The 25,203-nt window shown below is 38.0% G+C and overlaps 2 protein-coding genes across 2 annotated transcripts; both read right to left on the reverse strand.

The window, feature by feature from the left end:
• Positions 1-4,584: 4,584 nt before the first annotated feature.
• On the reverse strand, positions 4,585-21,407 carry tmem201 (transmembrane protein 201). The gene is made up of 11 exons (XM_062427810.1): positions 21,202-21,407; positions 20,488-20,608; positions 20,196-20,390; positions 19,919-20,098; positions 19,258-19,616; positions 18,930-19,130; positions 14,614-14,834; positions 13,299-13,346; positions 12,872-13,177; positions 11,900-12,022; positions 4,585-7,155 (listed from the first exon to the last, which is right to left on the reverse strand). Exons 1-11 carry the CDS (start codon positions 21,309-21,311, stop codon positions 7,061-7,063), a joined length of 1,959 nt encoding a protein of 652 aa, XP_062283794.1. The 5' UTR covers positions 21,312-21,407; the 3' UTR covers positions 4,585-7,060.
• A 1,418-nt stretch (positions 21,408-22,825) lies between these two features.
• foxl2l (forkhead box L2-like) lies at positions 22,826-23,605 on the reverse strand. The gene has a single exon (XM_062427538.1). It carries the CDS (start codon positions 23,603-23,605, stop codon positions 22,826-22,828), a length of 780 nt encoding a protein of 259 aa, XP_062283522.1.
• Positions 23,606-25,203: the final 1,598 nt, after the last annotated feature.

A 25,203-nucleotide genomic window follows, 5' to 3' on the forward strand; every position in this document is an offset into this window, starting at 1 on the left:
GGTCCATATATGAATTTATAAATTAGAATGGTTTAACTCCAAAATCTAAAATGTAAATAAATAAATGGACATATTATGTAAAATAAATGATTTTAATGAATATAAGCCGATAATTAAAAAGCTGCTTTGTGGGTTTAAGTCTCTTAGACGACCCCTAACATTCAGTCATTTGGACATGAATGTCTGTAATCCGACTGAAATGGGAAACCCTCCTTTTTCAATGTTCAAACCAGAAGACTTACAAAATGTTTCATTTTGCAGCAGTTAAGTGAACACTCACACTGCTCTCATGGAAGTGGTACATAAACCACAGTATTACTATTGTAGGAAAGGGGAAATGGAGGGGCCAACACCGCCAACATATTACAACTGTTCACTGTCAGTTATTAAATGAACAAAGTACATTGTATTTGTACCATGTCACAGCAAGAAATGTAAAAGGAAAAAAAAACAAACGTAAATATTTGGTTAGGTTTGCAGGTGTTTATTCGTCATGTACGCTCTAAGCTGTGGTGGTCTAGTACGAATAAAAACTTGCTGCTTCCTGCCACGAGCACGTAAGATTTGTCAGACTCTGTTAGATGTCATTTGAAAAAACACAACATGTGTTTGTGAGTGTATGGACCAGCTGGTAAAAAACAGGAAGTGATTGTGCAGAAGAGAAACTTCTGGCCAGAGCTGCAGACTGAAAGTATGAACATGCTTCCCACCCTTCACCCCCAAGCAGCCACTGAACTATTTTCAAATGTGAACCAGAAAAACCCCTTCAGTAAACAAGGCGCAGAGTTGAACCTTTTGTATCTTTCATCTGACGAAAAGTGCAACTGTAGTTGCTTTTGATGAGAATTCAAGATTGAACCCCCAAACTGTACTGATTTTAGTTTATTTGTGCTGGAATTTATATGACACTTCAGGTATCAGTTTATTAACCCTTAGATGCATGACCTACCGATACCTACACTCTTCCATGAGTGGGGTCAAAAATGACCCCAATTAGAATGAATGCGTTTTATGCTGTAAACTTAAGAAATTTATTTCATTTTGGTTAAAGATGATGATTTGTATTATATTTTGGTCAACAAAAGGATTATTTCATGTTTGACAAGCTCATTTATCACTTTTTTATAACATTTTTATCCCAGCTTTTAAAAAGGTCAAAAACGGTTAACATCCAAAAAGTATCCCAATTAGAATCAATGCATTTAATGCAATATTATAACACAAGAATGATTTCATGTTTTCCATGCTAACACAACTTCAACATTCATTGTTTGTGTATCCGTCTGTATGTCTATGCATGTACACACACGCGTCTTCTTTCTTCTCACTGTGAGCAGCTGTTACAAACTACTTGTTTCTGGCTGTGAGCACTGCACACAGAGTCACTGCATTTCCAGCAACTATTGGTGGCTTTGCACACATCTTACACCTCTTTCTCTTCTGTTGGCTCTGTCATAACCCTAACCATCATAGTGAGAGTTTGCTTCTCTACACAACAAATGCAGTAATGTTAGCTATCTAGTTAGCTAGTGTTAGCTTACTAGAAAGTAATTTGATAATAATAATTATAATAATAATAAAAATAGGTTCGATTTATATAGCACCTTTCACATATCCAAGGACGCTTTACAATTTGATGATGATAACACAACACTATATCACACAAAAATCATGTATGTGGAAATTAAGTTCATATTTTATAACAGCATATATATTCTAAGGTATAAAAATGATGATAATACTTGTACTAATAATACATGTATGTTGCTGTGAAAAAATAATCTTTAGGGGTGGTGAGACTGCTGGCATTAGATGTATGGATCGACAGTAAATATACCTGACAGTCACAGTTGATAAAAATCAAAGGTTCCTAGGGTTAACCCTTGAAATTCCATAGAAAATGATTGGGGTCATTTTTGACCCCACGTATGGAAGAGTGTGGTACTGATACAAAAAATGCAATTACTTAAAAAATATAACAATTAGATACAAATCCAAATGGCCTCGTGTCAAAGACAACCTATTTGAGGAATACATGGAAAATTAAACGATACAAATTTAAAATTACAAAGATATCGCAAAAAAACAACTGCTGGGGTCATTTTTGACCCCACTTATGCATCTAAGGGTTAATATGACATCACTGGTATAGCTGTCAGCCTTACTGGAATCCAGTTGTACTGTTTGAACACACCGCAGCCATCACCATTAACAGAGGAAATATTATGAAATATAATAATTTAATATTTAAGATAATGGTTTCACCATGACAGCGAGTTAACACATACAAATAGGTTAGTCGTGTGATATACACATGTACGGCCCATTTACTGGCTTGCCCGCAGTTTTGTGGGGGGATCAAGAAGAGGGTCTTGACTTCCTGAATAAGCATTGTTGCGTCCCTTTACAGCCAAAGAGAAACAAACGGTCAAGGTTCTAAAAAAAGTTTGCGCTTATTTATTCTCTGTTGTTGCATTGTGTAGCATAATTGAATCCTTCATTTTGGTGAAGAAAAAGAGATCAGCTGGGTTAATAAAAAGGTGAAGTAAAAAATGATATATAAAAAGGGTTAGGTTAGAAATATACAGAATATTTACATAAACACACATTTTTTGCAGTGATCTCTTAAATGTATAACAATAAACTTTATTGTATTAATTCATGTCAGTGCACTGAAACAGTAAACTTCACTGTGAATTCAATAATTACAACTAAATATAAATTTAAAAAAAACAAATAGAACATGAAATACATGTGTATATATATTAAACTTGAATTATTAAACAAAATATGGGCACATATTGGACAACATACACCAATATATCAATACTGATATATTTGTGATAGGCAAATATCGGCTGATAATGTTGGCTGACTGATATATTGTCAGGATCTATATAAAAGGTTAGGGTTGTTTAAAAAAGGGCAGTTCAAAGGGTGCTTAAAAATTAAATGATTAAAAATAGGCAAAAGCTAAAGAGACAGAGATGTGTTTAGAGGTACTACTGGGGGCAACAGCAGCAAAGGCACTATCCTCCCTGTGCTTAATGGACAAATATGGGAGGTATAGATCATTTTCATCTAATACTCAGCAAGACAGCGAATAATTGTATTTCCTAAAATGTAATAATAACAACCTAATAATAACCCTATCCTTCACCCTCACTGCTAAATTAATTTGTTTACTGATTACATGATGGCAGATGGTTTGAAGGCAGGTTGAGGATTTAGCTACAGGCTCACCCTTTTTAAAGACAGCAATCCAAATTTTGGTTTGGTTTTAAAGGAGCAACGTCACAACTGCATGTCCACAGCATGACAGTGGAAGGAAATACATACTGTATTTTTGACTGATGCAACAAAGATGAAGCATGTAATAAGAGAAAAGGACACCAGATGGGGAAACTACTGGATGAGACACTGCCTGTGTTGACTTGTCTAGAGCTGTGCTATCAATACAACCACAGTCGGAAGGCTGGCAATCAGGATATCGCAGTCCATATCTCAAAAAGAGACATGAGGTCTAAGAGGAGAAAAGTAGTACAGAAGTAGTGGTGTCAAGAGTCAGAATGAGATTATTTAAGAAAAGCAATGATTCACATGTTTAATTCCTTGAATCCACACTGAAATGTATCAAACATATTGTTGTGAATTACATAGGGGAATTTCTTAAGGACTTTCTGTCATACAACTGTCTTGTTCCCACGCTCTATTTGTAGAGGCTTAATATCATTCAGTCAAGCTTTCTCATTTTGACAGGGGCAAGGTAGTTAAAATGTTGGTTAAGCAGGTGCACAGAGAAGTAAGTTCAAGGTAACAACGATTGGGGAGGCTCTTGAGGCAATAAGGGAAGCAGCAAAGAATTCATGAAGTGAGTGCTTATGATGAGCTAAAAATATAGCGGCTATTTCAGCATGAAAACAAAACCAAGACCAGAGTATGACCTACACCATGTAGCAGGTAATAAATAATCGAAACATGTTTAAACAATTCAGGTAGATTAATAGACTCATGAACAAACAATACTGGTTATGATTCAATCTATTAGGCTTCAGGGATGCACAATAACTTGACTGAGATGTACTGCTGATGAAAAACTGGTGGCTGTGCAGTCATGTGATCACTTCCAAAAAGCTCTCAAATCCCAAAATTTCACCTCTCCTCATTTCAGTCATTTATCTAAATCCATAGAAGTCTATTTTCTTCGTCCTTGACTGCTTGGTGAGTAATGCACTTATATTTACTCCCTCATCCACCATGTCAAATTCAGTCTTTCATTGCTATGGCAACATTTTAGACATCACTTCCCTCAAGGCTTCAGTGTAAACTGAGTGTTGAAATATTTCAGTTGAATAAGCCAGCCAGCAGCTTGAAATGTTCAAAGAAACTCAGACTTAAAACAAAACCCAAAAAAAAGAGAGAGAGAAGGAGAGATGCTGATGTGCTCCTTGTGCCAGAAGGGGGCGAATTTATCAAAGGTTGCAGAACATCAATCTGTATTAGACACATGATAGAAATTATGCATATTTATACTCTTATCAGCTACAAAATGTAACTCATTACACAAAACAAATTAGGAAAAAATACTTTATTAAAAAAGTATGTGTCCAGATAAAACAAGCCAATGTTGTTCCTCACAATCACACAGACCAAACAGCTTCATCTTTTGTACACAAACATTTGCATTGCTAAACACAGTGGAGTTACAAACCCTCAAACCATTAGTGAAATATTACACAGGACATTAATTCATACCACTTCTCAAAGAGTCTGAAAAAAATGACCTTTGATTCAACATAATGATGACGTAAAGTTGAGAAAACTTTCATTTACATTAAATACAAATTGAAAAATAAATTAATTTTTTCTCGAAAAGAAAATTTCAGCATGGCTGAAAAAAACAACATTTACATTTCATAACCTTTCAATGACTAAACCTTCAGAGGAGAAATGTACATATGCCATTTTACACAACGAGCACAAATGCACAAGTCTGTATACACCATGTTGAAAGGTTACACTCAGTTTCTAAACATTATATAAATCCCAGTCATTTGGATTTTGTTACAGTAGCAAGTTTAGTTTTCCCAGAAACCTAATTTTTTAGTTTTTTCTTCTTTTCTTTTTTTTAGCACTTTAGCTCAAAATACACTCTTCAAAACAAATTGACAAATGCACTTTAAATGAGCACAAAATAAAATTTGCATAAGTCTCATATGTGAAGAAAAATCACATAATCCAGTAATTGCTCAAGAAAAAAATTCTCCAAAAAAAAAAAAAAAAAAAAAAATCAGGTGGTCATTTTACACCACAATAAATTTCAGTCGAAATAAATCAAAACCACAAGTCTGACTACATGCAAGGCATGAACTATAACCTGTTTATATACATACATGCCAAAAATGTACAACCTTTTGTAAATCATTTGTTCAACATACACAAAATAATCAAACATCTGTGCTCTTCATCTCTAATACAACAAGTGCAAATCACATATTCAAAATACAACACAACCAAACAAAAAACTGAAAATACAGTTATGAAAAACAGGTGCAAAAATCATTCCAATTTTATACGTAGACAAATGAAATGTCTTGTACAAACTGAAGTTCACAGCTCAGCTAGAAGTAAAACCTCTACCTGAATACTGTGCGGCCTTATGCAAAGATGGGCCCAGGAAAAGATATGGACGTAATGTTTTTAATTAAGTGCACATGCGAGTGATAAAACACACACATGCTTTTCAAATAAAAAAGATAAAAGATGTCCATGTCACTTCCTGGCCTCAGTACCAAAATAATGTTCATATAAACATGATTTTAATAGATTGCAACTAACATTGGTTATTATACTTGACCTTTATAACTGTTTTGCTCCTTACACACTGAACATGATGTCTACAGGAGATAACAGAAAATGTAGTTTAGTTAAGAGATTTCTGCAGTGAATGATTGTGACATGGGTCACTTTGTTAGGAGTTATTCATGACCATCATATTACAAATGACTAAATTGTATTAGAAAACATTGGCTTGTCCTGAATAAATTAGTTTACAACTAGTGAGGAGAAAAACTTGTACTGATCACTGTGCTGCCTTATGCAAATATGCAAAACATGTAAATAGAAAAACATGATTTCTTTTTATAGATGAAAAGTAACATTTTTGGGTTTTCACCATTTAAAGTTTGGCTCCTTATGAACTAACTTGTGAACAGAATGTCTATAAGAATGTCCTGTAAAAATCCGTTCACAGGTCAGTGAGGAATAAAACGTAACTCTTTATTTTTCACAAGGGCATTTAAAAGCCTCCGTCATGCCAATATCAAGGGCAATTTTACAATTTTGGGGGACATTCTCCCTCAAGCCACCATTCATTTCTAACCCTGCTGCTGTGAACAGGAAGTCTCTAAAAGGTATCAGAAAGTTAAATAGTCTGGTGACGGAACTATTTCTGTAGTGAATGTCTGTGACATGTGCCACTTTATAAATGACCATCACATTACAAATATTGAATGTAAACCATATCAGAAAACACTGGGATAGAGCTTGACACCCCACTCTTTCCCAGCTGAATAAACAAAGAAAGACAATGGCAAATACCAGTGCTGTGAAATGAAGACTTTACAAAGTGAAAATCTGTACATCACTACAATGAGCTGCTTTTCAGTTTTTTGGCAATTGTAGAGAACCAGAAGTGTAATTCAGTTGGAAGAGGTCATGACTGTCGAAGCAGCATTGACTGAACAGTACATGTTATTGCACATTTCACAGCATGGTTTTTAAAATGCCATCAGGCATCAGTGCAAAGAACTGAGCCTTTTAAATGAAATTCTCCTGCACCTGTGTTCATGTAAGAGGTGGAGTGACATAACAGGAGACTAACGAGGTCCGATCACAAAAGCAATTATCTGCATTTTTGCTAAGCACCAGCAAACAAGAAGTAATTGCCAGAGATGATTTCTGACATTGCTGATTGACCTGCAGGTCTACAGGATTGACAACCAGAGGCAGACTCACTCCGTGCAAGTCACAATAGAAGAGCAGCAGATCCATCAACAGTTCACATCCAGTTGTACATACAGAGGCAGGCGAAGAACAGATTGGCACTCAGGCTTGCTAATAAAATCCCCGACCACATAAGTCGCTTGTAAAAACCTGGGGATGTCACAGAGAAAGCAAGTAAAGAAGGTCAGCCATCTTAAATGTAGGTACATTTGCTAAAAAAAATGGCAATGTAATTTGAGATCAGTGTATTTTGGGCAAATACAGAATGCTTCAAACAGACATAAAAAAATAGGAATGGAATAATCAGATACTGTCCGCCCTGACACTGATTTAAAAAAGTGGATCAGGTATTGGCCAACATCACCAATCCATATACACAGAAAAAAGGACTGGAGCAAACGGATATGTATCATTTTGACACTACTGTGTTTTCATCAGCGTCAAAACAAAGACAGGGCAAATACATACAGTATAATAAACCTAGAATAGGGGCACAACCGTCATTGGATAGTTAGCTGAACCAGATTTCAGATCTATTGGATGGTGGATCCAAGGGTACAAGTAGCCATTAGGGAATGTCTACGGTGGCTGGGAAGTGCAAAACAACATTGCAAAGTGAGAAGTGAAACACTTTTATAAAGCTTGAGACAAATTTACATTTTGGAAAACATTTTCACATATCATAAAACATGTTAACATATCATAAAACATTTTTTTTATTAAATAAAATATTATATAAAATATTACATTTATAAAACACTTAACTCCTGAATAAACCAACTGCAATCCAAATTAAACCATTAAATGAACTAATTTTACACTTTGTAATGTTTTCCTCTTCCCAGCCACCATAAATGTCCAAGTGCCACACCATATACACTAAACACGTCAGAAATAACACTAAATTGCAAAAAATGTAATACAAAAGTACAGTTAATGCATCCAGCAAGTACAATCACATAAGAGGAAACATAACAGAGACTTAACTGTTAAGTGTGAGGACCTAAAATGCCTCCGCGGAGCAGTGAGGTCACCGCTTTATGACAGGGCGAAAATGTATCTCTTGCCCAAAAACTTTAATGATGCTGTAGAGCCATGTTAACCTGTGCATAATTTTGTGAATTGCATAATCCATTTTTTATACAGCTTTAAATAAACCAAACCACAGGGACATTTCCACACGTGTTGCTGCAGTTTATGAGACTTTGTATGTTTTGGTATTGGGTGTCTAATGGATTTGAATATTGAGCGCAGCGTCAACAGCATGCAAGTTTGTAAATGTGAATTCTGTTCTACTAGCTTGCAGATATGGGTTCTTGCAGGCTTAATTTTGTAACATACATTTTTGAACTTTGAAGTTTATGCCTGCAAAGTCAGTTTTGCAAGTTTGTGGATTCAGCTCTAATTTGAGAAGGTTCACATCTGAACTACTTTTACAGAAGTCCAGAAAGATTGCGGAAGGAACTGTGGAAACTACAGTCCATCAGAAATGTGAAATGGGAGACGAGTGCACTACAAGCAAATGGACTGTCCAGGGTGGAAAAGGAACAGGAGTAGTAACAGATCAGGATGGCGTGGTGGATGTTTGTGCGAGTGAGAAAGTGTCTTTAGCTACTTGTGGCAGTGATTTGTCAAGGATCGTAGACACACTATTCTAAGGACATTTAAAAAAAACTGCATTTCTTCAAGGAATGGATTAATCATGAGACATTTACTTCTCCTGGGGCTGACAGGGAGGGAAAACTACAGAATCTAAAAAAAAAGTGTGTGGTCTGGCAGATACTTCTGTACACTGGAACAACAGGTACAACAGAGTAAAGGAAATAGTGATCAATGAAATAAAAAGCTGCTTTCTTTTGGTAAAATCAGTGCTGCATACTAACTGCAATACTTGCCTACCATGTGAATGACTAAGGGGGGAAAGTTTCTCCACAGTGATTCCTCATCTCTGTGTCTTAAAATTATCCCAGGTCATATATCAAAAAGGGTTGAGTAAGGAGCAACTGGACTTAGAGATTCATGAAGATGTTTCACCTCTCATCCAAAAAAGCTCTTTAGTTCTGACTAACTGGTGTCGAGTCCCAGGCATTACTCAACAGTTGTTTCTCTCCTCCATAAACAGGTCAGTTCTTTCCTTATTGCATTGGACTAGGCTAAGTCGCTTCACTTGTATGTGGGTGAGTGGTCTCTTGGGTGGATGAGCTTGCCTCAGAGTGATGCTGGCCCGAGTTTGAAAAAATAGGGAGGCAGTGCTTTTTGAAGATACTCAGACACCATACTCAGATACTCTCAGATTCTCCATCTATGAACAATGTTGATGTATTTGTTTCTTCTTCTCTGCCTGAAGTTTTAGTGTTCTTACCAGATCTTGTTGCTGTTTTTACAGAAGTCCAATTTGGGTAGCCACAAGTTTTTAGGGCTTCCTTGAGACATTTCCCCAGGGTCTCGGTGCTTGTAGGCAGGTTCTCAGCTTAGCCCAGCTCGTGTTCCAGTAGGAAGTAAGAGTTTAAGAGAAAGTATTGGTCTGTGTGCGTTTCCTGTGTACTCCAAAGCTCCTGTTTTTTTAAACGACAAACTATTACTTTTGATGTTCTCATACTCAACTCCATTGAGCTGATATGTTCTGGGAAAGCTTGCAGTTCTTGGGTTTTTATTTTGTCATCCACGTGTCTGAACCAGTGGTTAGGTGCTGTTCCTTCTAAGGAGGTCAGAGCTCTGCTCTATACTTCCTCCATGTAGAGGTTAGCCACAATGGGAAACACTGGTTAACCCATAGCAATGCCATCGTCGGTAAAAACCCTCATATTTGAAAAAGGTGGTGTTGACGAAGAGGTCAAGCAGGTCCCACATCTGGTCTGATTGTTGTTGTGTTGCTGGTCAGAACTAAAGGAAACCTTTAGGACAAGACATGAAATGTGTTCCAAGCATCTACAACAAGTCCAGTCGTTCTTTACTCAACCCTTCTTGAAATACCTCATGTCAGATCTATATTCCAACTTAAAACATGACAACTTTTGTTATGTGGGTATAGACTTTGTGACCTTTGATAGAAATTGCTAATACATCATTAAAACTACATTCCCCATATGCAGCCCATATGTACGGATGAAAATTTTAACTGTGCAGATGTCTCATTTTGAAATATTTTAGATGGAGGCACTCAAGGAAACCTAATTGTTCTAACAGAATAAAATAGAAAGTTCTCATCATTTGTCTGTCAAAGAGTCAGGAGGAATGTACACAACACACTTGCTGTTGAAACACTGAAAATGTGGTGCAAGTGATAATGCAACCTTTCTCACTACACGCTTTTCAACTGACTACTGGTGATGTTGCTAGAACATGCAAGACTACCATTCAGTGGTTGATGCACAACGTCAGTCACTATGAAAAGATTCTGCCTGGAAATAAGCAGCATCAAAGAACTTATCTAAGGCCAAAAGGTGGAATTAATCCTGTGGCATAACACAAAGAACAACTTGCCTTACCAAAAAGGGGGCATTAGTTCTCCAGTCATTTAGTGAAGGATGAAAGAAACTTGATTACTGCTTTGAGTCACTTAAAAAGGAACCGAATATTAGAGGCCTATTGAAATATACAATGTTGTGCTATTGTTTTGTTCTATTTTCAGTTCATAAAAAAGGAAGTCTCAATGCTTCAACTGAGGCCTGGGAAAAAATGCTCTTTTGGGGAAGAGGGATTTTAAGTTTTTAAGTATTAATATGCATTTATACATATGTATTCTTACAATATTTTGTACTGGTTACATTATATTTAGTTGGTCAAATGACTGCATGAAAGTGTAAATGTTGTCTTGTATTGGGAAGAAGTGGGAGCGAAATAACAGGTTGTGGTGTGCGCATTAGGCATTTTGTGAACATGGCCATAATGAGTAAAGCAGTTGTCGTACCTGCCACTGCCCATAGCTGTGCCACAAGATTAAAAGTAACACAAATACAGATACTTAAATGGGGAGTATAATTTCTGACTGTGTTAAGAATTCATTTGAAGGCAAAATCCCGGTACATTTGTTGAGGTAATGAGAGCGTCAAGACCTACTTCATGAATTTTGGATGTCTACAGGCTCTGCACCAGGTTATTCACATTTGAACTGTTCAACTGATAGTGTTAAGTATAATGAAGTGTGTCCCAAGATAAAAGAGGGAGACTTGAGACAAGAAGAAGTCAACACATTGTTATAGAAGCTCAGTAAGACTACCAACACTTGCCACACCCTTAACAAAAATAACTAAAGAGGCAATCCACAGAGGCATTTTGGACTTACCACATCTGATTCTGTCATGTTTCCTCTTATTATAGTTGATGGGGGGATTTTTGTAACTGTAAAATGCATCTGTTCTTCTGTTTCTGATGTATTTATTGAAGGGGGTGTTGCGCTTGGATCCAAGGACCCGAGTTGCCATAGTCAGTGTCCTCCAATAGATTTTAAGGCCAGTTCAACCAACTATCCAATGACAATTATATCTATGCAAGGTGGACTATATACAGATTACATATTTGGAAGGTATTCAGAACTTTTTTTTTAACACTTTGTGTTGTAAATTTAATTTTAAAGTTGGTAATATTGCCATTTTTGCCCATCAATCTACATTCAATAACCAATAATGACCAAGTGTAAACGGTCTAAAAATGATAGGCGTTAGTGCTGTATTATGCAGGCAAACAAAAATCAATACAAATTGTGAATCAACCCAAGGCTTGAAATAAAAAACAAGATTCAAATCTTACTTTTTGGCCATATCACCTCACCCAATTAGGCTGGCATTTCAACTTTATTTTAAAAGGCCAAGAAACATCATGTCTTTATAAAACACAATCGAAAGGTACTTCAAGCAGATCAACATCCTCCCTGTTATGTTTAAACTAGACTTACCATTTGCATGAGGGGGTTTCTCTGACTCCTGTGTTGTAGTGCCAACCAAGCAAGCGGAGGACTCTGAGGAGCTGCTTTGCTTTTCCTTCTCACTCACACCATCTCTTATTATGGAATTCAAATCTGCAATACATAAAGCCAAAGATACAACCATTGAAACATCAAGTTACTTGGGACAGTATGAAAATGATTGTGATGGAGATGGGGCTGAATAAAAAACAAACAAACAAACAAATCCGCATGACCTTCCCCAGTCTATACGTTAATTGGACCCTCCTTTTGACAGTGAAATGAATGATGCTTGTTAGAATCAGTATGTAGATTGAAGGAAACATGCTGATCATATTAAAAACTAAAAAGCCACAGTCGACATGATTCATTTCAACGGTTAAGAAGAACAAATGGCAGCATGTGATACTGAACAAGCATCATAATGTAATGTACTTTAACTTTATACGGCACTCTTTGTTATGATGCAGAATAAAAGGAGTGACTGTTGGTTAGTGAAAAAAAATCTCTTAACCACTTGTTTGATTGTTATGGGGAAAGACTGGATGGATCCTGTACATGTAAAGAACCGTTATGAGCTATGGCATACATGAAGATCTTTTCAATGCACCCATTTAATCTACTTCTTAATATAATAAATCCCTTCCTTCAGCAGAGAAAAATTACAATACCAATACCTTCCAAACTCAACCCCACCCAGTAATAATTGTACAGTCCCTTAAATATAAATAGAAATATTGCTTTTTCACTTATTGTTTGAACTTTGTGATCATTGGAAATAATAACTGAATTTGGGATTTATAGACAGCCATTGTGTAATAATTTAAAAGTCACGATTTGTAGAAATTAAAAATGCTTTACTTTACCTAATGCTAGTGGTAGTATCACAAATGACAGACACCAATGAATGTCACTATAACCCCCCCTTTTTACTTAGAACCATTTAACCTCTACTTTACTTACCTTGTTGGATCTGGAAAGGTGATATCGAAGGTGAATAGCCACTGTAAACGGAGGGGGTTTGAGCAACATGTGAGGAGGAGATGTGAAAACATGGCGACATGGGTGGGGACATGATCGTAGCTTCAGTCTCAGTTGAGAAAAGTCTGAGTTTCCGGCCACTGATGTTGAGTCGAGCAGGACTGATCAGAGGGCGGCGTTGTCTGGCCGAACTGGAACTGGAACTAGCACTAGCCGAACCAGATACTGAGGGAGGTGGAGATGGGCCTGGGGATGAAGGGCGGCTCACTGACTTCAGTGAAAAGTAGTCTGTGCCAAAAAGCAGTGAGAAATGAATCAAGGGAAAATCCAGTACTTTGAAATTGTTAAGGATTATTCATAATACAGGACTGAGTGGAGAACACAACGTCAAAAAAGGGTGTTTTGATACCTGATGACGGGGAGGCTGGTCTGCTTCCGCTAAACAGGTAACCAGAGTCTGAAAATAAGATGAACACATATACAATGACACCATTCATCATCACTATGAACTGGGGCTTTCTGTTCTCTACATTAAATCCGTGTTTTTCATATTAATGCAAAACAGGTTGCTCATAGTGCTAATATCAAAGAAAATTTCAGATGCCTTTAAAAAAAAATGTATTTGGGCTTTACAACCCACTGTAGAGTTGACCTGTTGTATCCCATTTCCATGAATAAAATGTGCTGATAAATTCTGTTTGCATACAGTTGGTTAAGTGGCTGGTGAACATAGTCAACCCAGCAGCTGTGATTCTGGCCAACACAAAAAGTCACAAAAGTGTACAACTTTGTGCCTACAGTTCAGACCACAGTTTATCAATGCACTTACATGCAGGTTACATAGATAATCTGGCAACATGTTTACATGCACCGTAGTAACCTGGTTTCTATAAATCCATGTTCACATGCAGCAGCTCATTTTGGAACTATGGTTTAATGACTTTAACTAATATAGTATATGCTGCTTTCTAACTTTTGTTTTTAATTCATGTATGTCAGAGCAGACCAACAGTGCAGTGAGAGGAGAGGAAAGGCAGACTACTATTTTATATAATACAAGGAGAGACCACTCTGTGTAATGATCTTCTTCCTTTCTTCCAACTGCTCCACTGTGCTTTTCCCTCTCTGTAGTCTGTTATGCACATGTGTATTTGTAAAAGTTGATTAGAAACCTGGTTACCCATTTACATGGCAGAGAAAGTTCTCTGGAGATATCTCCCCAGGAAAATATGTTTCTATAATCCTGTACCCAGATTACAGAAAACGGCTTTCTCATTTATATTGCATTTAAGAAATACACAAACTGAAGGAATCCCACTGCAATCAGATTACTCAAGTGCATGTAAATGCAATTAAATATGTGGTGGTGGTCTATCTGTTAGCTTGTTTTGATGTTTTCAGCCACCTAGTGGTAAAGGTGATAAATGCAGCTTTAGGTTGAATAAGGCCATTTGACTGTCTACTTAGTCATATTTCCAGGCAAGAACTGTAGACACAAGTGGGCCAAATACATTTGCCCCCTTTGCTTTGTGGGTGGTGACCAGCCACTTGAAAAATAGATCTTCAGCTAATGTTTTAAGTAATGGAGCCGAGAAGCAAATTACTTGGCTCTTAATCTAATCAAAGCCATCCTCTGATTATGCCAAAAGCCAAGGTAAGATTGAGCACAATCGGATACCTTGTTTTTGTCCATAAAATCAAAATAAAAGTAATTTTAATGTTACCTGTAGTGGAGAAGGAGGAGACGGTGCCAAGGCAGAGGGCTTTGCTGAGACGCTCGAGCAGAGAGGAGGGGGAGACCTTGCGCTCTCGTGGACTCTTTTGGCGGTTGATGAGCTTGGAGATGTTAGGGGGCGGAGTGGGGATGAAGGACTCTGCCATGTCAGGGGAGAATGGAGGAGATTGGCTGCTGAAGGGTGGGACTGCGAGGCTGCCAGGAAGGTATCTGCAAAACAAGAGCATCATAATGTCTACCAACTGAAATCAAAAACTATCAAAGCTTTTAATACTAAAGAAAGTATGCAGAAGTACACTGTTGGACATGGGCTCTGGAAGGAACACCATAAATAGTGCTGTAAGGGCCACTGACTTCTCCATTTACCATTTTTGTCTGCAGAAGTAACACATCTATTCTACATGTCAACATCTAACATTCTCAACATTAAACACTGAATTTAATAACTGTACAAGCAGGGCAGCCTCGGCAGTCAATCAGTGCATAATCATCGTAACATACTGCTCTGACATCCACATAACGTAAGCAGTGTATTTATGGCACCACTGACATGCTGCTGCAGCTGTCGGACAACACGCAGCAGCTCAAAGTGCCAACTGAACAAAAGCTCCGAGAGAAAGGCTGCCCAGCAGTTCAGCTTAGTTCAGTCACACTTCCACAACACAGTCAGCGGCCCGATGTGCTATGGATTCAAAGTAGTTCCTATTCAGCAGCAGTCAACCTTCATCTTTACACACACAAAAAAACAACATTTTTTGCAATCTTGGTAGTCATTACACTGGCATTTTTCTTTCAAGTCCAATTCCATGCACAGCGCCAGTCAATAGTTTGGACACCCTTTTCAATCAAATGAATGGAAAAGTATATCCAAACTTTTGACTGGTGCTGTTTGTAACTATGGCACCATTAGAAAAATGGGACAGAAACACACAAGTGGACAAGACAGTGTCTTTGTGTGGAGGGAAAAAAACCAAACAAACAACAAGGCATATCCTTTTTTATCACTTGTTTATTACATTGCATGTACAGCAAGTGATCCTTCAAATAGGAGCTTGACATTAAAAGCATGACACCCACTTTCAAGGATCTAAATACCCCAAACACAATTTGACTGGGTATGTTGCAGCAAACATTTCAACATGGACGGAGCTCCATTTCTATGTATTCTATAGAATACATAGAAAGTGATCACTTTGAGATGTATTTGATTAGCTTATTTATACTATAGCTACAAATTATTGCTTAAATGTGTAAAAAGTATCAAGATTTGGAAGAATAACCCTTTGTTTGTTAAAGTACTGGGTCTTTTGGTGTTTCTGCAACACACAAAACATTAAGTATGACAGGACACTTGTGTATGGCACAGGTATGACGTGTTTGCTACATACCATATAATAGTAACAGTGCTATAAAAAAAACAAACCCCATTCACTACATTAGTAAAAAGGTAGTTCTATAGCTATGACTTGATTCAACACAAAATATGTTTAGCACTAATAATGCTGTGGCTGTATCTGGCAGCTTCAACCTCAACAATATACATTTGTATGTAGTGCTTCTAGAGTAAAATGCTTGACACAAATTAAGGTTAACAGTCATACAGCTTATAAAAAGGTAGATGCAAGAACTATCAGAAAACGCACAGATAGAGCCACATATTCAAGTCAGACAGAATCTAGATAAAGCTCAACAAACACATACTGGGTGGGTCTAAAGTGACCAAAAAACCTTTTGTACAGCATGGAAAACTGGCAAAGAGTTGTACCATACTATAGCTGCAACAGTTATTGTCATTACTGATTAATCTGCTAATTGTTTACTCAATCGACAGTATATGAGATGTCAAAAGGAGTCCAAAAAAGGCCATCATAACTTGCCAGAGCCCAAAGTGACATTGTCTCACGTCTCATTTGGTTATTTGGAGAAACTAGAAAAAGCACATTTGGCAGTTTTCAATTCATTTTATTGTGGTTGACTAATTATAGTAGCTCTATACCTTAAATAGACAAATAAAATATAGCTAAAATATCATCATGTCAAGAGTTTAAGATGCAGCTTGTCATATGATGCAGTTTGTGAAAGGTTAAAAAAGGAAGTGACTCATCGTCATTACACTGTTTTATCATGCTACAGCACTACATAGCAGTCATCTTTGCTTTTATTCAGTCAAATCTCAGCTCCAACACATGGAAATTACTTTGCACGAGTAGTTAAGTTTATATAGAGTCAATTTCCTCGTAAACTTTACAAACGGCATCTTAAACGTCTTCCATCGGGCAGCTGAATTTCATTGTTTAAAGTTCTGGTTTGAGAACATAACTCCAAATCTACGCAACATGCAATCTGAACCTTATAGTTACAGTACACTACCAACCAAATACAGTCTACAGCTATTATTTCAATACTTTTGGTTTATAGTACAAATTACTGTTGAATAGTTCTCCTACTGAAAAATCTGTATTAAAATTAAAATCAAATGTTAACACTGTACCAAAGAAAAGGTGAAATATTAGTGCATGCAACTAGTATGTCCATCAGTGTGTTTAATCCATCAACGTGTTAGAACGTTAATAAAAGGAAAGTTTAGTATTATTGTATAGCAGTTAACTACTAGAAAGCAGTAGTAGAATGAATTTTAAATTTTCTAGCTTCAACTGATAATGCAGCATTTACATTTTTTAAACTGGTGTGAAGTTTTATTGTTTTGGAAAATAAAAAAACGGCGTCCACATTTCACTTAAAACAATAAAATCTGAGGATGGGAATAAAAACATAAAAATCTACCCTGTGTGACCAAGTGTGAACTGTGCAAGTCCAGTGTTTCTAATACTGCTGAGTTTGTAGTGACTTATGTCACAAGAGGGTAACCTTTAATGTAAAACTTACATGATGACACATTGTGTCATTCAAATTTAATTATTTCATTTGGTGGAGCACTTGCTTACAGTTCTGCATTCCACTCAAAACGTTTCTTGCAAATTACCCTATTCAGTTGCTGAGTTGAACACTTTATAATGTTGGCACATTTCAGCACTGATACAAAGACAAAACAAGGTCAGAAAACCAATACTAAGACATGATTACCTCAATCAAATGCCAAGACAGGCAAAGTATCTACCAGGTAGTCATCTAGAGGCACCATTTTAAGCATCAGCTATTAGCACAGGATAAAGTTAAAAAAAAAAATCATCATCACACAAACACTAACACTATGAAATACAAAATGTTTTGCAGGTGTATTGGCTTACGATGAAGGCCAAGTAGGAAAGCGTAACCAACTAGATATCGTATGCACTAGATCATGTAAACGAGGACGGGAGAAGAGCAGCCAACAGGAAAGCCCTTGGAAGTAATGACGGAATTAGGGGAGGAAATATTGATGAACTTGTGGCCGCAAAATATCGCGTTTTAACATTTCTTCAAAAAAAACAGAAAAAACGTTAGTAACAATTATTAATTAAAATATGCAGAATCTGTACAGAGAGGCTGTCATAAGAATGCGTCGCAGCCACTTCTCTACAAACTGTCCACATATCAAACATGGAAACCAGCTCTGCCATGAGAACTTGATCGGTGCTTCAGCACTGATGTTGACTCCCTCAGGAGATTCATACACACATCTTCAGTCGCTGCTGCAGTGTCTTTACAAGTTAGTATTTCATGCAACAAGCTTTAGTTAGTAAATGATTTCCAATGAAAAGCAAGAGTAAATAAATAAATAAATGAGTACATTCAAAACATTCTAATACAGAGTAGACTACAGTTTAGTTTAATACTAGTTAAATATTCAATGTTATAATCCTGCAGTATGGTTTTAAATTTTCTGTTGCATTTGTTTTAACTCTGATGGTCAGTCCATTAGATATTTGTTATGGTTAATAAAGTATAAGGTTAGATCAATGCAGGTTTCTCAATAATCACATGATTATCAGATGAATCAAACCAATGCAAATTTATGCTTGATAGCAAGATTTTGATGTGACAGAATGAAAGGAGCAAGGTGTGTTTGATTACCCTGCAGTCACATATCATGGTAGTGTTTTTGTTTACATTATAAAAATGTGGCCACACACCTAATCCTATGTTTAAGTTTGCCATTCACATGTCATAATCACAGTCATTCATACAGTAGTAAGAGAGGGGAGTTAGGAGTAAAAAAAAAAAACTTTGTTCCTTGTTCTTTTTAGGAAAGTTAAAAAAAACAAATTGGTAACACCTAAAAGATAAAATATTTCATGGAAACAGGACCCTTTACACAACCCCATGTCATGAACACAATAACAACATTACTGCTCAGATTCTGACCTTCGATATCTGGTTCTTCGTAGACCCTCGGGTTTGCGAGTTGCAACAGCAGCGGCAAAGCTGACTAGGCAACAGAGGGAGGTAATGCTGAGTTTGGCTGTGTCCATCCAGCTTAAGCCACCATTCAAGTAACTGTCGGCCAGGTGCAAGCACAGGATGAAGAACCAAAGGACCGAGGCCACAGCATCAATTCTTCTCAACCTGAAATTGTAGAACAATATGAAAGGGTTGGGGGGGAACTTCATAATATATATTTTTAAACAGTTTTATGCTTAAAGCCCAAGTCTGGGATTACCATACCAAAGGAAAATGGAGGGTGAATTCTTACCTCGCAGGTCCTGCCATGAAGATAGACGACAGACAAGTCAACAGGCCAAGAGAGACAACAGCCATCTGGTTCTCCTTTCCATACTGCCAGACCAGCTTGGAATTTTCTATGGCCATATCGGGGAGTAGCTCAAGCAGATCCTGCCAGACATTCACACTTCCATTGACTTTGCTGTTGGATGTGGACTCATTGTGGGATTTTGGAGGAGTGATCCTTCCGCTCAATATCGGTGGGCCACCAGAGGAAGTATGCTGGTCGGTCAACCCGCAGAAAGATGTAGCAAGTAGGAAAGCACAGATGAGGAAGGCGAGGACTCGTAGCAGTATGACCCCTACTGGAGCAGACACAGAGCAGGAGCTCTGTATGAAAGAGAACACGATTTCAGTGTGGATTCATTTACACACACAAAGTCAAAGTCCAACATACTAACAGGTAACAATGTGCAGTAGTGGCATATTCCTGTTTTTTCCCCCATTTCAATCATTTTCAACCTTAGCAGCTTGTCTGTGCAGAAATAGAATGAGGATTTTTTTCAAAGACAGAGCTTTACTCAGCTGAACAATGGCAATGTTCAATAATTTTTTACAAAGCTTGATGATGAACGTAGAATTATCCATCAAACCCGACAACAATTCAGTGCTGTGTTTTGGATTGCACTGACCTTTATGAAGTCCTTGATAGTATCTCGGGTACGTCGAAGGTGATGGCTTAGGAGCACGGTTCGAAGCTGGCGGTTTTGGTATTTGATGTAGTAGTCCACTGCTGCCTGACATGGTGGGCATAATTTATAAGTCTGCTCCAGGTGGTGCTTGTAGGCCTCAATTTCCTCATCATAATTTTCCTACACAAAAAACAAACTGTTATAAATTTGGTGTTTACAGACTTCAGACATGGTAACAATAAATAGTGTCATAGTGAATGGAAAAAAGCAAACATACATCATCCCTTGGGATAAATGAGGCCAACTGCTTGATCTTTGCAGGCTGGTTCCTATTGCACTTCTTGCACAGCAACATCTGAGAGCTGACCCACTGCAGTGTGTTAGATGACACAGGTGAAGGTAGGCTGCCACACACTCCATGGTTCAGATCCTCCATATACTGAGCAGGGATGGGTTTGTTGTAATCCCCATTCTGATTTAAAAAAAGAAACAAATAAATATAGATATAGCTTCACTATAGCTTTTTGACATACCATGGTCAACAGGTGTTATACACTTATCAAGCTTACCTCCTGGAAGCCATTGTACTGGTCACAGTTGGGACAGTCCCAGCAGTTCCTGTTTCCATAAGGTACCACACTATCCTGATTACAGAACCAGCAGTTCACATTGGCATTGATCGGCTTCTTTCTGCAAATAAGACATAACATGACACTGATCAGACACATTTCGGAGGTCCAAACACTTCCCAAAGTGGGATTACATGACCACCTGAGTCCTTGGGTGGCTCCAAATGGTGTCTCGATATCAGTTCAACATAAATGGGGCTCTTGTTGTTATATACAGAAAAATAAATGAAACACACGGTGAAAGCATGTCCTGTGTGGGAAGCCCAGTTGTTCGTTTGGTAATGCACAGATTAACAATAACGATAAAAACATTTTCAACATGGTGACACTTCGTCCAAAGGACACAATAGTTCTTATGTCATCAAACCCATCATTTCTATGCATTCAAATTGTGTAAAATGTCAATTATTCACTAAACTGCCTTGCACCGAGTTAGTTAGCACAACAGCTAGCAAAGTTAGCGCTAGCTAGCGTTGACAGCTGGACCACTCTTCGGGAAAAGACACACTTGTAGGATTATGTTTTATATGTTGGATTTATACGTTGAACGTCACATTTTTTAATCAGCCATGCACATTCTGAACCCAGCATGCTGACTCGCAATAACCTAAACGCAAATCACGCTACAAACATGCCACAAAGCCTTGAACTCACCTGGTAGCGATCCTGTAGATCAGCGCTCCGCCAGCCACAAACGCCGTAGCGCCGACCCCGGTGTACATTATCTCCGGATACTCCAACAGAAGATGGCTGAAAGACTGCATTACCGCTGAAACTAGCAGCAAACTAGCAAACAACAAAGGATAAATGTAGTGTTTTTAATATAACACGGAGCGTGGCGCGAGGGGGCACGCGGCAAGCGATCCCCTTTTGTTCACGCCCATGTACCGGAAACGGAAGTGCGTAGCTGCCTGGACGCGTCCCAATATGATTTATTTACCCTCAGAAGTCCACTGCCCCAGTTACTGAAGCTGCTAATGTGCAAACTGTTGCTTAGACTTGAAAGTTTTGGCCACATTGTAAGTGTTTTAGGAGATGGACTTTATTAAGATTGATATCAAAGTTAAGTTTGATGAATCTGTTGCAAGTACGCGCTGTGTAGCAGACAAGAAGTATGAAGTGTGTTGGAATGTGGACTTTCTGTCTCCTTTTCCCTCCAATCGTTCAAACCTATGATTGGTTAACAGCGGATGTAGGCAGCCAATGACCATGCGTCTAACCTGATACTAAGATTTACGTCCATTGCAGATAAACAAACTCTTTACCACAGACTTTTAAAACAGTGCATTAATGAGTCAGATATCAGATATCATTACTAAAACAAGTGATTGACGTTATCAGTCTATTCAGGGTTGGGAGACTTTGGAAGAAACTAAAAGGCAATTAACCAATAGGACAATTAATTTTTGAAGCTCACACAATATCTCTAATTAGGAAAGCCACACAGGCTGAAGCAGAAGTAGTTATAGCCTTTGTTTACTATCCTTACTACAAGGCCTACTACTACAACAACAAAATGTAATACTACTACTACTACTAGGCTACTACTGCTACTAATAATAACAATAACAATAATGATATTTATTATTATTATCATCATTATTATAACATGGTGTCATAACTAATATTTATGCTGCTGTAATATTTGTAGTCATATTATGATGCAGATGTGAGGTGTGAAGGAAGGTCTCTAATTAATTCAACATGTATTCAGATTGTCTATGCAATAGTAGGCCTAAAGGAAATCAATCAAAGTGTTTAATGCAAAAATAACATTTTATTTTAACAAACGTGATGTATTTTACATCAAGTAAACATTCATAATAGAATAAGAAAACTGGTAATTTCTCTCAGTGTCACCAACTGTTGCATAGCAGCTCAGATGATAAAAACCAAAGAAAGGAAATAAATAATACAAATATAAGAACATCATTTTTTAAACAAAAAAAAAATTAAGTAAAAATAACCAACATAAATTCGTTTAGTTACAAAATAATTTTCCAACAAAAGATGGATAATATAACTCTCACACCTAATTCGTGTTCCTGCATTTTCACAGTTGATCGGTGACATTTCTGAAGCAATTATAAAATTAATTCTTTAAACTTCTGCCTATCAAACAACATCTTGGCTTAGCCTAATTAACAAACAATCAAAAGTCTACACCTGATCAGACTTCCAATCAATTAATCAATCAATTTGACTGACAAACGAATGACAACCGAACTGAAATGGTGAAACATAACTCAGTCTGTGAATTGGCTGTCAGTGGTTCACTTTACAGGCCAAAAGACTGACTGAACGGCAGCTCCGCTTGCCTCGCATAGGAGGTGAACTGCTGGTAGTTGCACGCCACGGAAACAGTGCCTGCGTCCGGGCTCATCGGCTGGGTCACTCCGCCGTACGGACATCCGTTGTGGGGAACCAGCACGGGCTGCTGGTGGCGGTGGTAAGCGCCGTAGGAATGGTGATGGAGGTGAGGCGGCGGGCAGTAGGAGCTCGGAGAGACGCTGCGGGTGATCACCTGGGCTGCTCGGTAACTGGTCGGCTGGGATGAGCCGGGCTGACACAGACTCCAGGAGCTGCCCACATAAGGCTGCAGGTAGAGCGGTTCGGGATATTCCACGGGGTTCCCGGACAGATAAGGCACGCTGGGGGGTCCGTAGGGTCTCCTCACTCTCCTCCGCCGCCGGTAGTTCCCCTTCTCAAACATATCCTCAAAAGCCGGGTCCAGCATCCAGTAGTTGCCCTTCCTGTCCCCTCCGCTCTCCCTGGGCACCTTGACGAAACACTCGTTTAGAGAGAGGTTGTGTCTGATGCTGTTTTGCCAGCCTTTCTTATTCTTCTCATAATAAGGGAACTTGGAGACGATGTACTGATATATTCCGCTCACAGTCTGTCTCTTATCGAAGCTCTCATTTATGGCCATGGCGATGAGAGCCACGTAGGAGTACGGCGGTTTCTCCTCTGCGGTTTTGGACTCGGACGGGGGCGAGTTGGAGCTGATGTCCAGGAGCTGCACTCCCTGGTCGGAGGGGGATTTCTCCTCTGCGTCCATGGCTGTGCGTCCTGCTGGGGCAAAGAGCTGCAATCTGAGATAAGCAAGACAGTGCATTGAGTGAGTCCGCAGGTGCACACACTCCGCCCACAGGTACAGGACTCAGCAGCTATCACCGCCTTTCATCTCGCCGAGTTTCCCACACTGTTTATGCCACTGCACGGGACATCTGTGCTCTTTGTTGAGGTTGAAACAGGGGTCACCCCACTGTATTTGGACAGTTCCCACAATATACACGCTTTGGAGCAGGGTGATCAAAGACTGGTTTATTTATCATGTTGTTAAAAGTCACTCATGGATGGATGGATACACTGACAGGCATCAAAGTAATTTACAATATGAGTCAAATCTGACACACACTGTGTCATAATTTGACCTGTATGTGTTGACGTTTGAAGTTTGAAGTTTGACATTTTTTATTTTGCACAATAATAAGACAAAAAGAGAAAGATAAAGAAATAACAACAAAAGAAAGGTGCAAGGTAGCGGCAAGAAACCCAAAAGGGCTTATACAGGGCCTCTACCTATATTAAAATTCACAAGTTAAATTAAAAACAAGTAAATATGAAATAGAAAAAAAAGAAATTTAAAATAAAACAAAAGTGTAGAAATGTGTGTGTGTGTGTGTGTGTGTGTGTGTGTGTGTGTGTGTGTGTGTGTGTGTGTGTGTGTGTGTGTGTGTGTGTGTGTGTGTGTACTACTTAGTGACCTGAGCAATCAGAGCAGCCCCCAAACTGCTCTTATATGTGTTTAAAGATGAGAACTATGGAGCTATTAAATTGATCATTCCAGAATATTGTACCCCTGTATTTTAAGGAAAATTGACCAAAGGTAGTACGATACTGAGGAGGGTGAAGTCTTGTCAATTGTCTAGTATTGTACTTATGTAATTGTGAGTTTAGGAGGGGGGCTTAGGAATGGAATTTGGAATATACGTTTACTTAAAGATAAAAATGCATATTTGGTATATATGGATCTGAAAATTGTCATTATCTGGAGTTTTTGAAAAAGGGGAGCAGAAAGATCTAGTCATTTTGAAAATGTGGCAGTTCTAACAAATCTTTTCTGAACTAGATAAATACTATGGAGGTTGGAGGCATATGTACTGACCCAAACAATGTTGCAGTAAATGAGGTGTGAATAAATCAAGCTATAATATAAAGTAAGTAGACAGCTCTGATTAACCAGGTCACGAATTTTCCTGATGACACCAAGCGATCTGGTAACTTTACCACATACCACGTTGATGTGCTCTTTCCAGTTTAATCTCTCATCAACCAGTACTCCTAAAAAATGTGTGGAAGTAACCTGGGAAATTTCTGTTCCATTGATTATAATTTTTGTTTTTATCTTTGCAGTATTTCTTGTTTTTATTGGCAAATGTAATAAAATTAGACTTTTTTTATATTTAGAGATCATTTATTAGATTGAAACCATTTTGAAATGTGTTCCATGCCACTGTTAGCATCGGAGATAAGGGAATTAAGATTTTTGGTTTCATCAGCAAAAAGTATGGGAAGTAAGGTGGAAGATACAGCAGGAAGATCATTAATATATATGAGGAACAGCAACGGTCCCAGAATAGAACCTTGAGGGAC

This window comes from Scomber scombrus, chromosome 10 (assembly GCF_963691925.1).
Source record: "Scomber scombrus chromosome 10, fScoSco1.1, whole genome shotgun sequence".
Classification (NCBI taxonomy): Eukaryota; Metazoa; Chordata; class Actinopteri; order Scombriformes; family Scombridae; genus Scomber; species Scomber scombrus.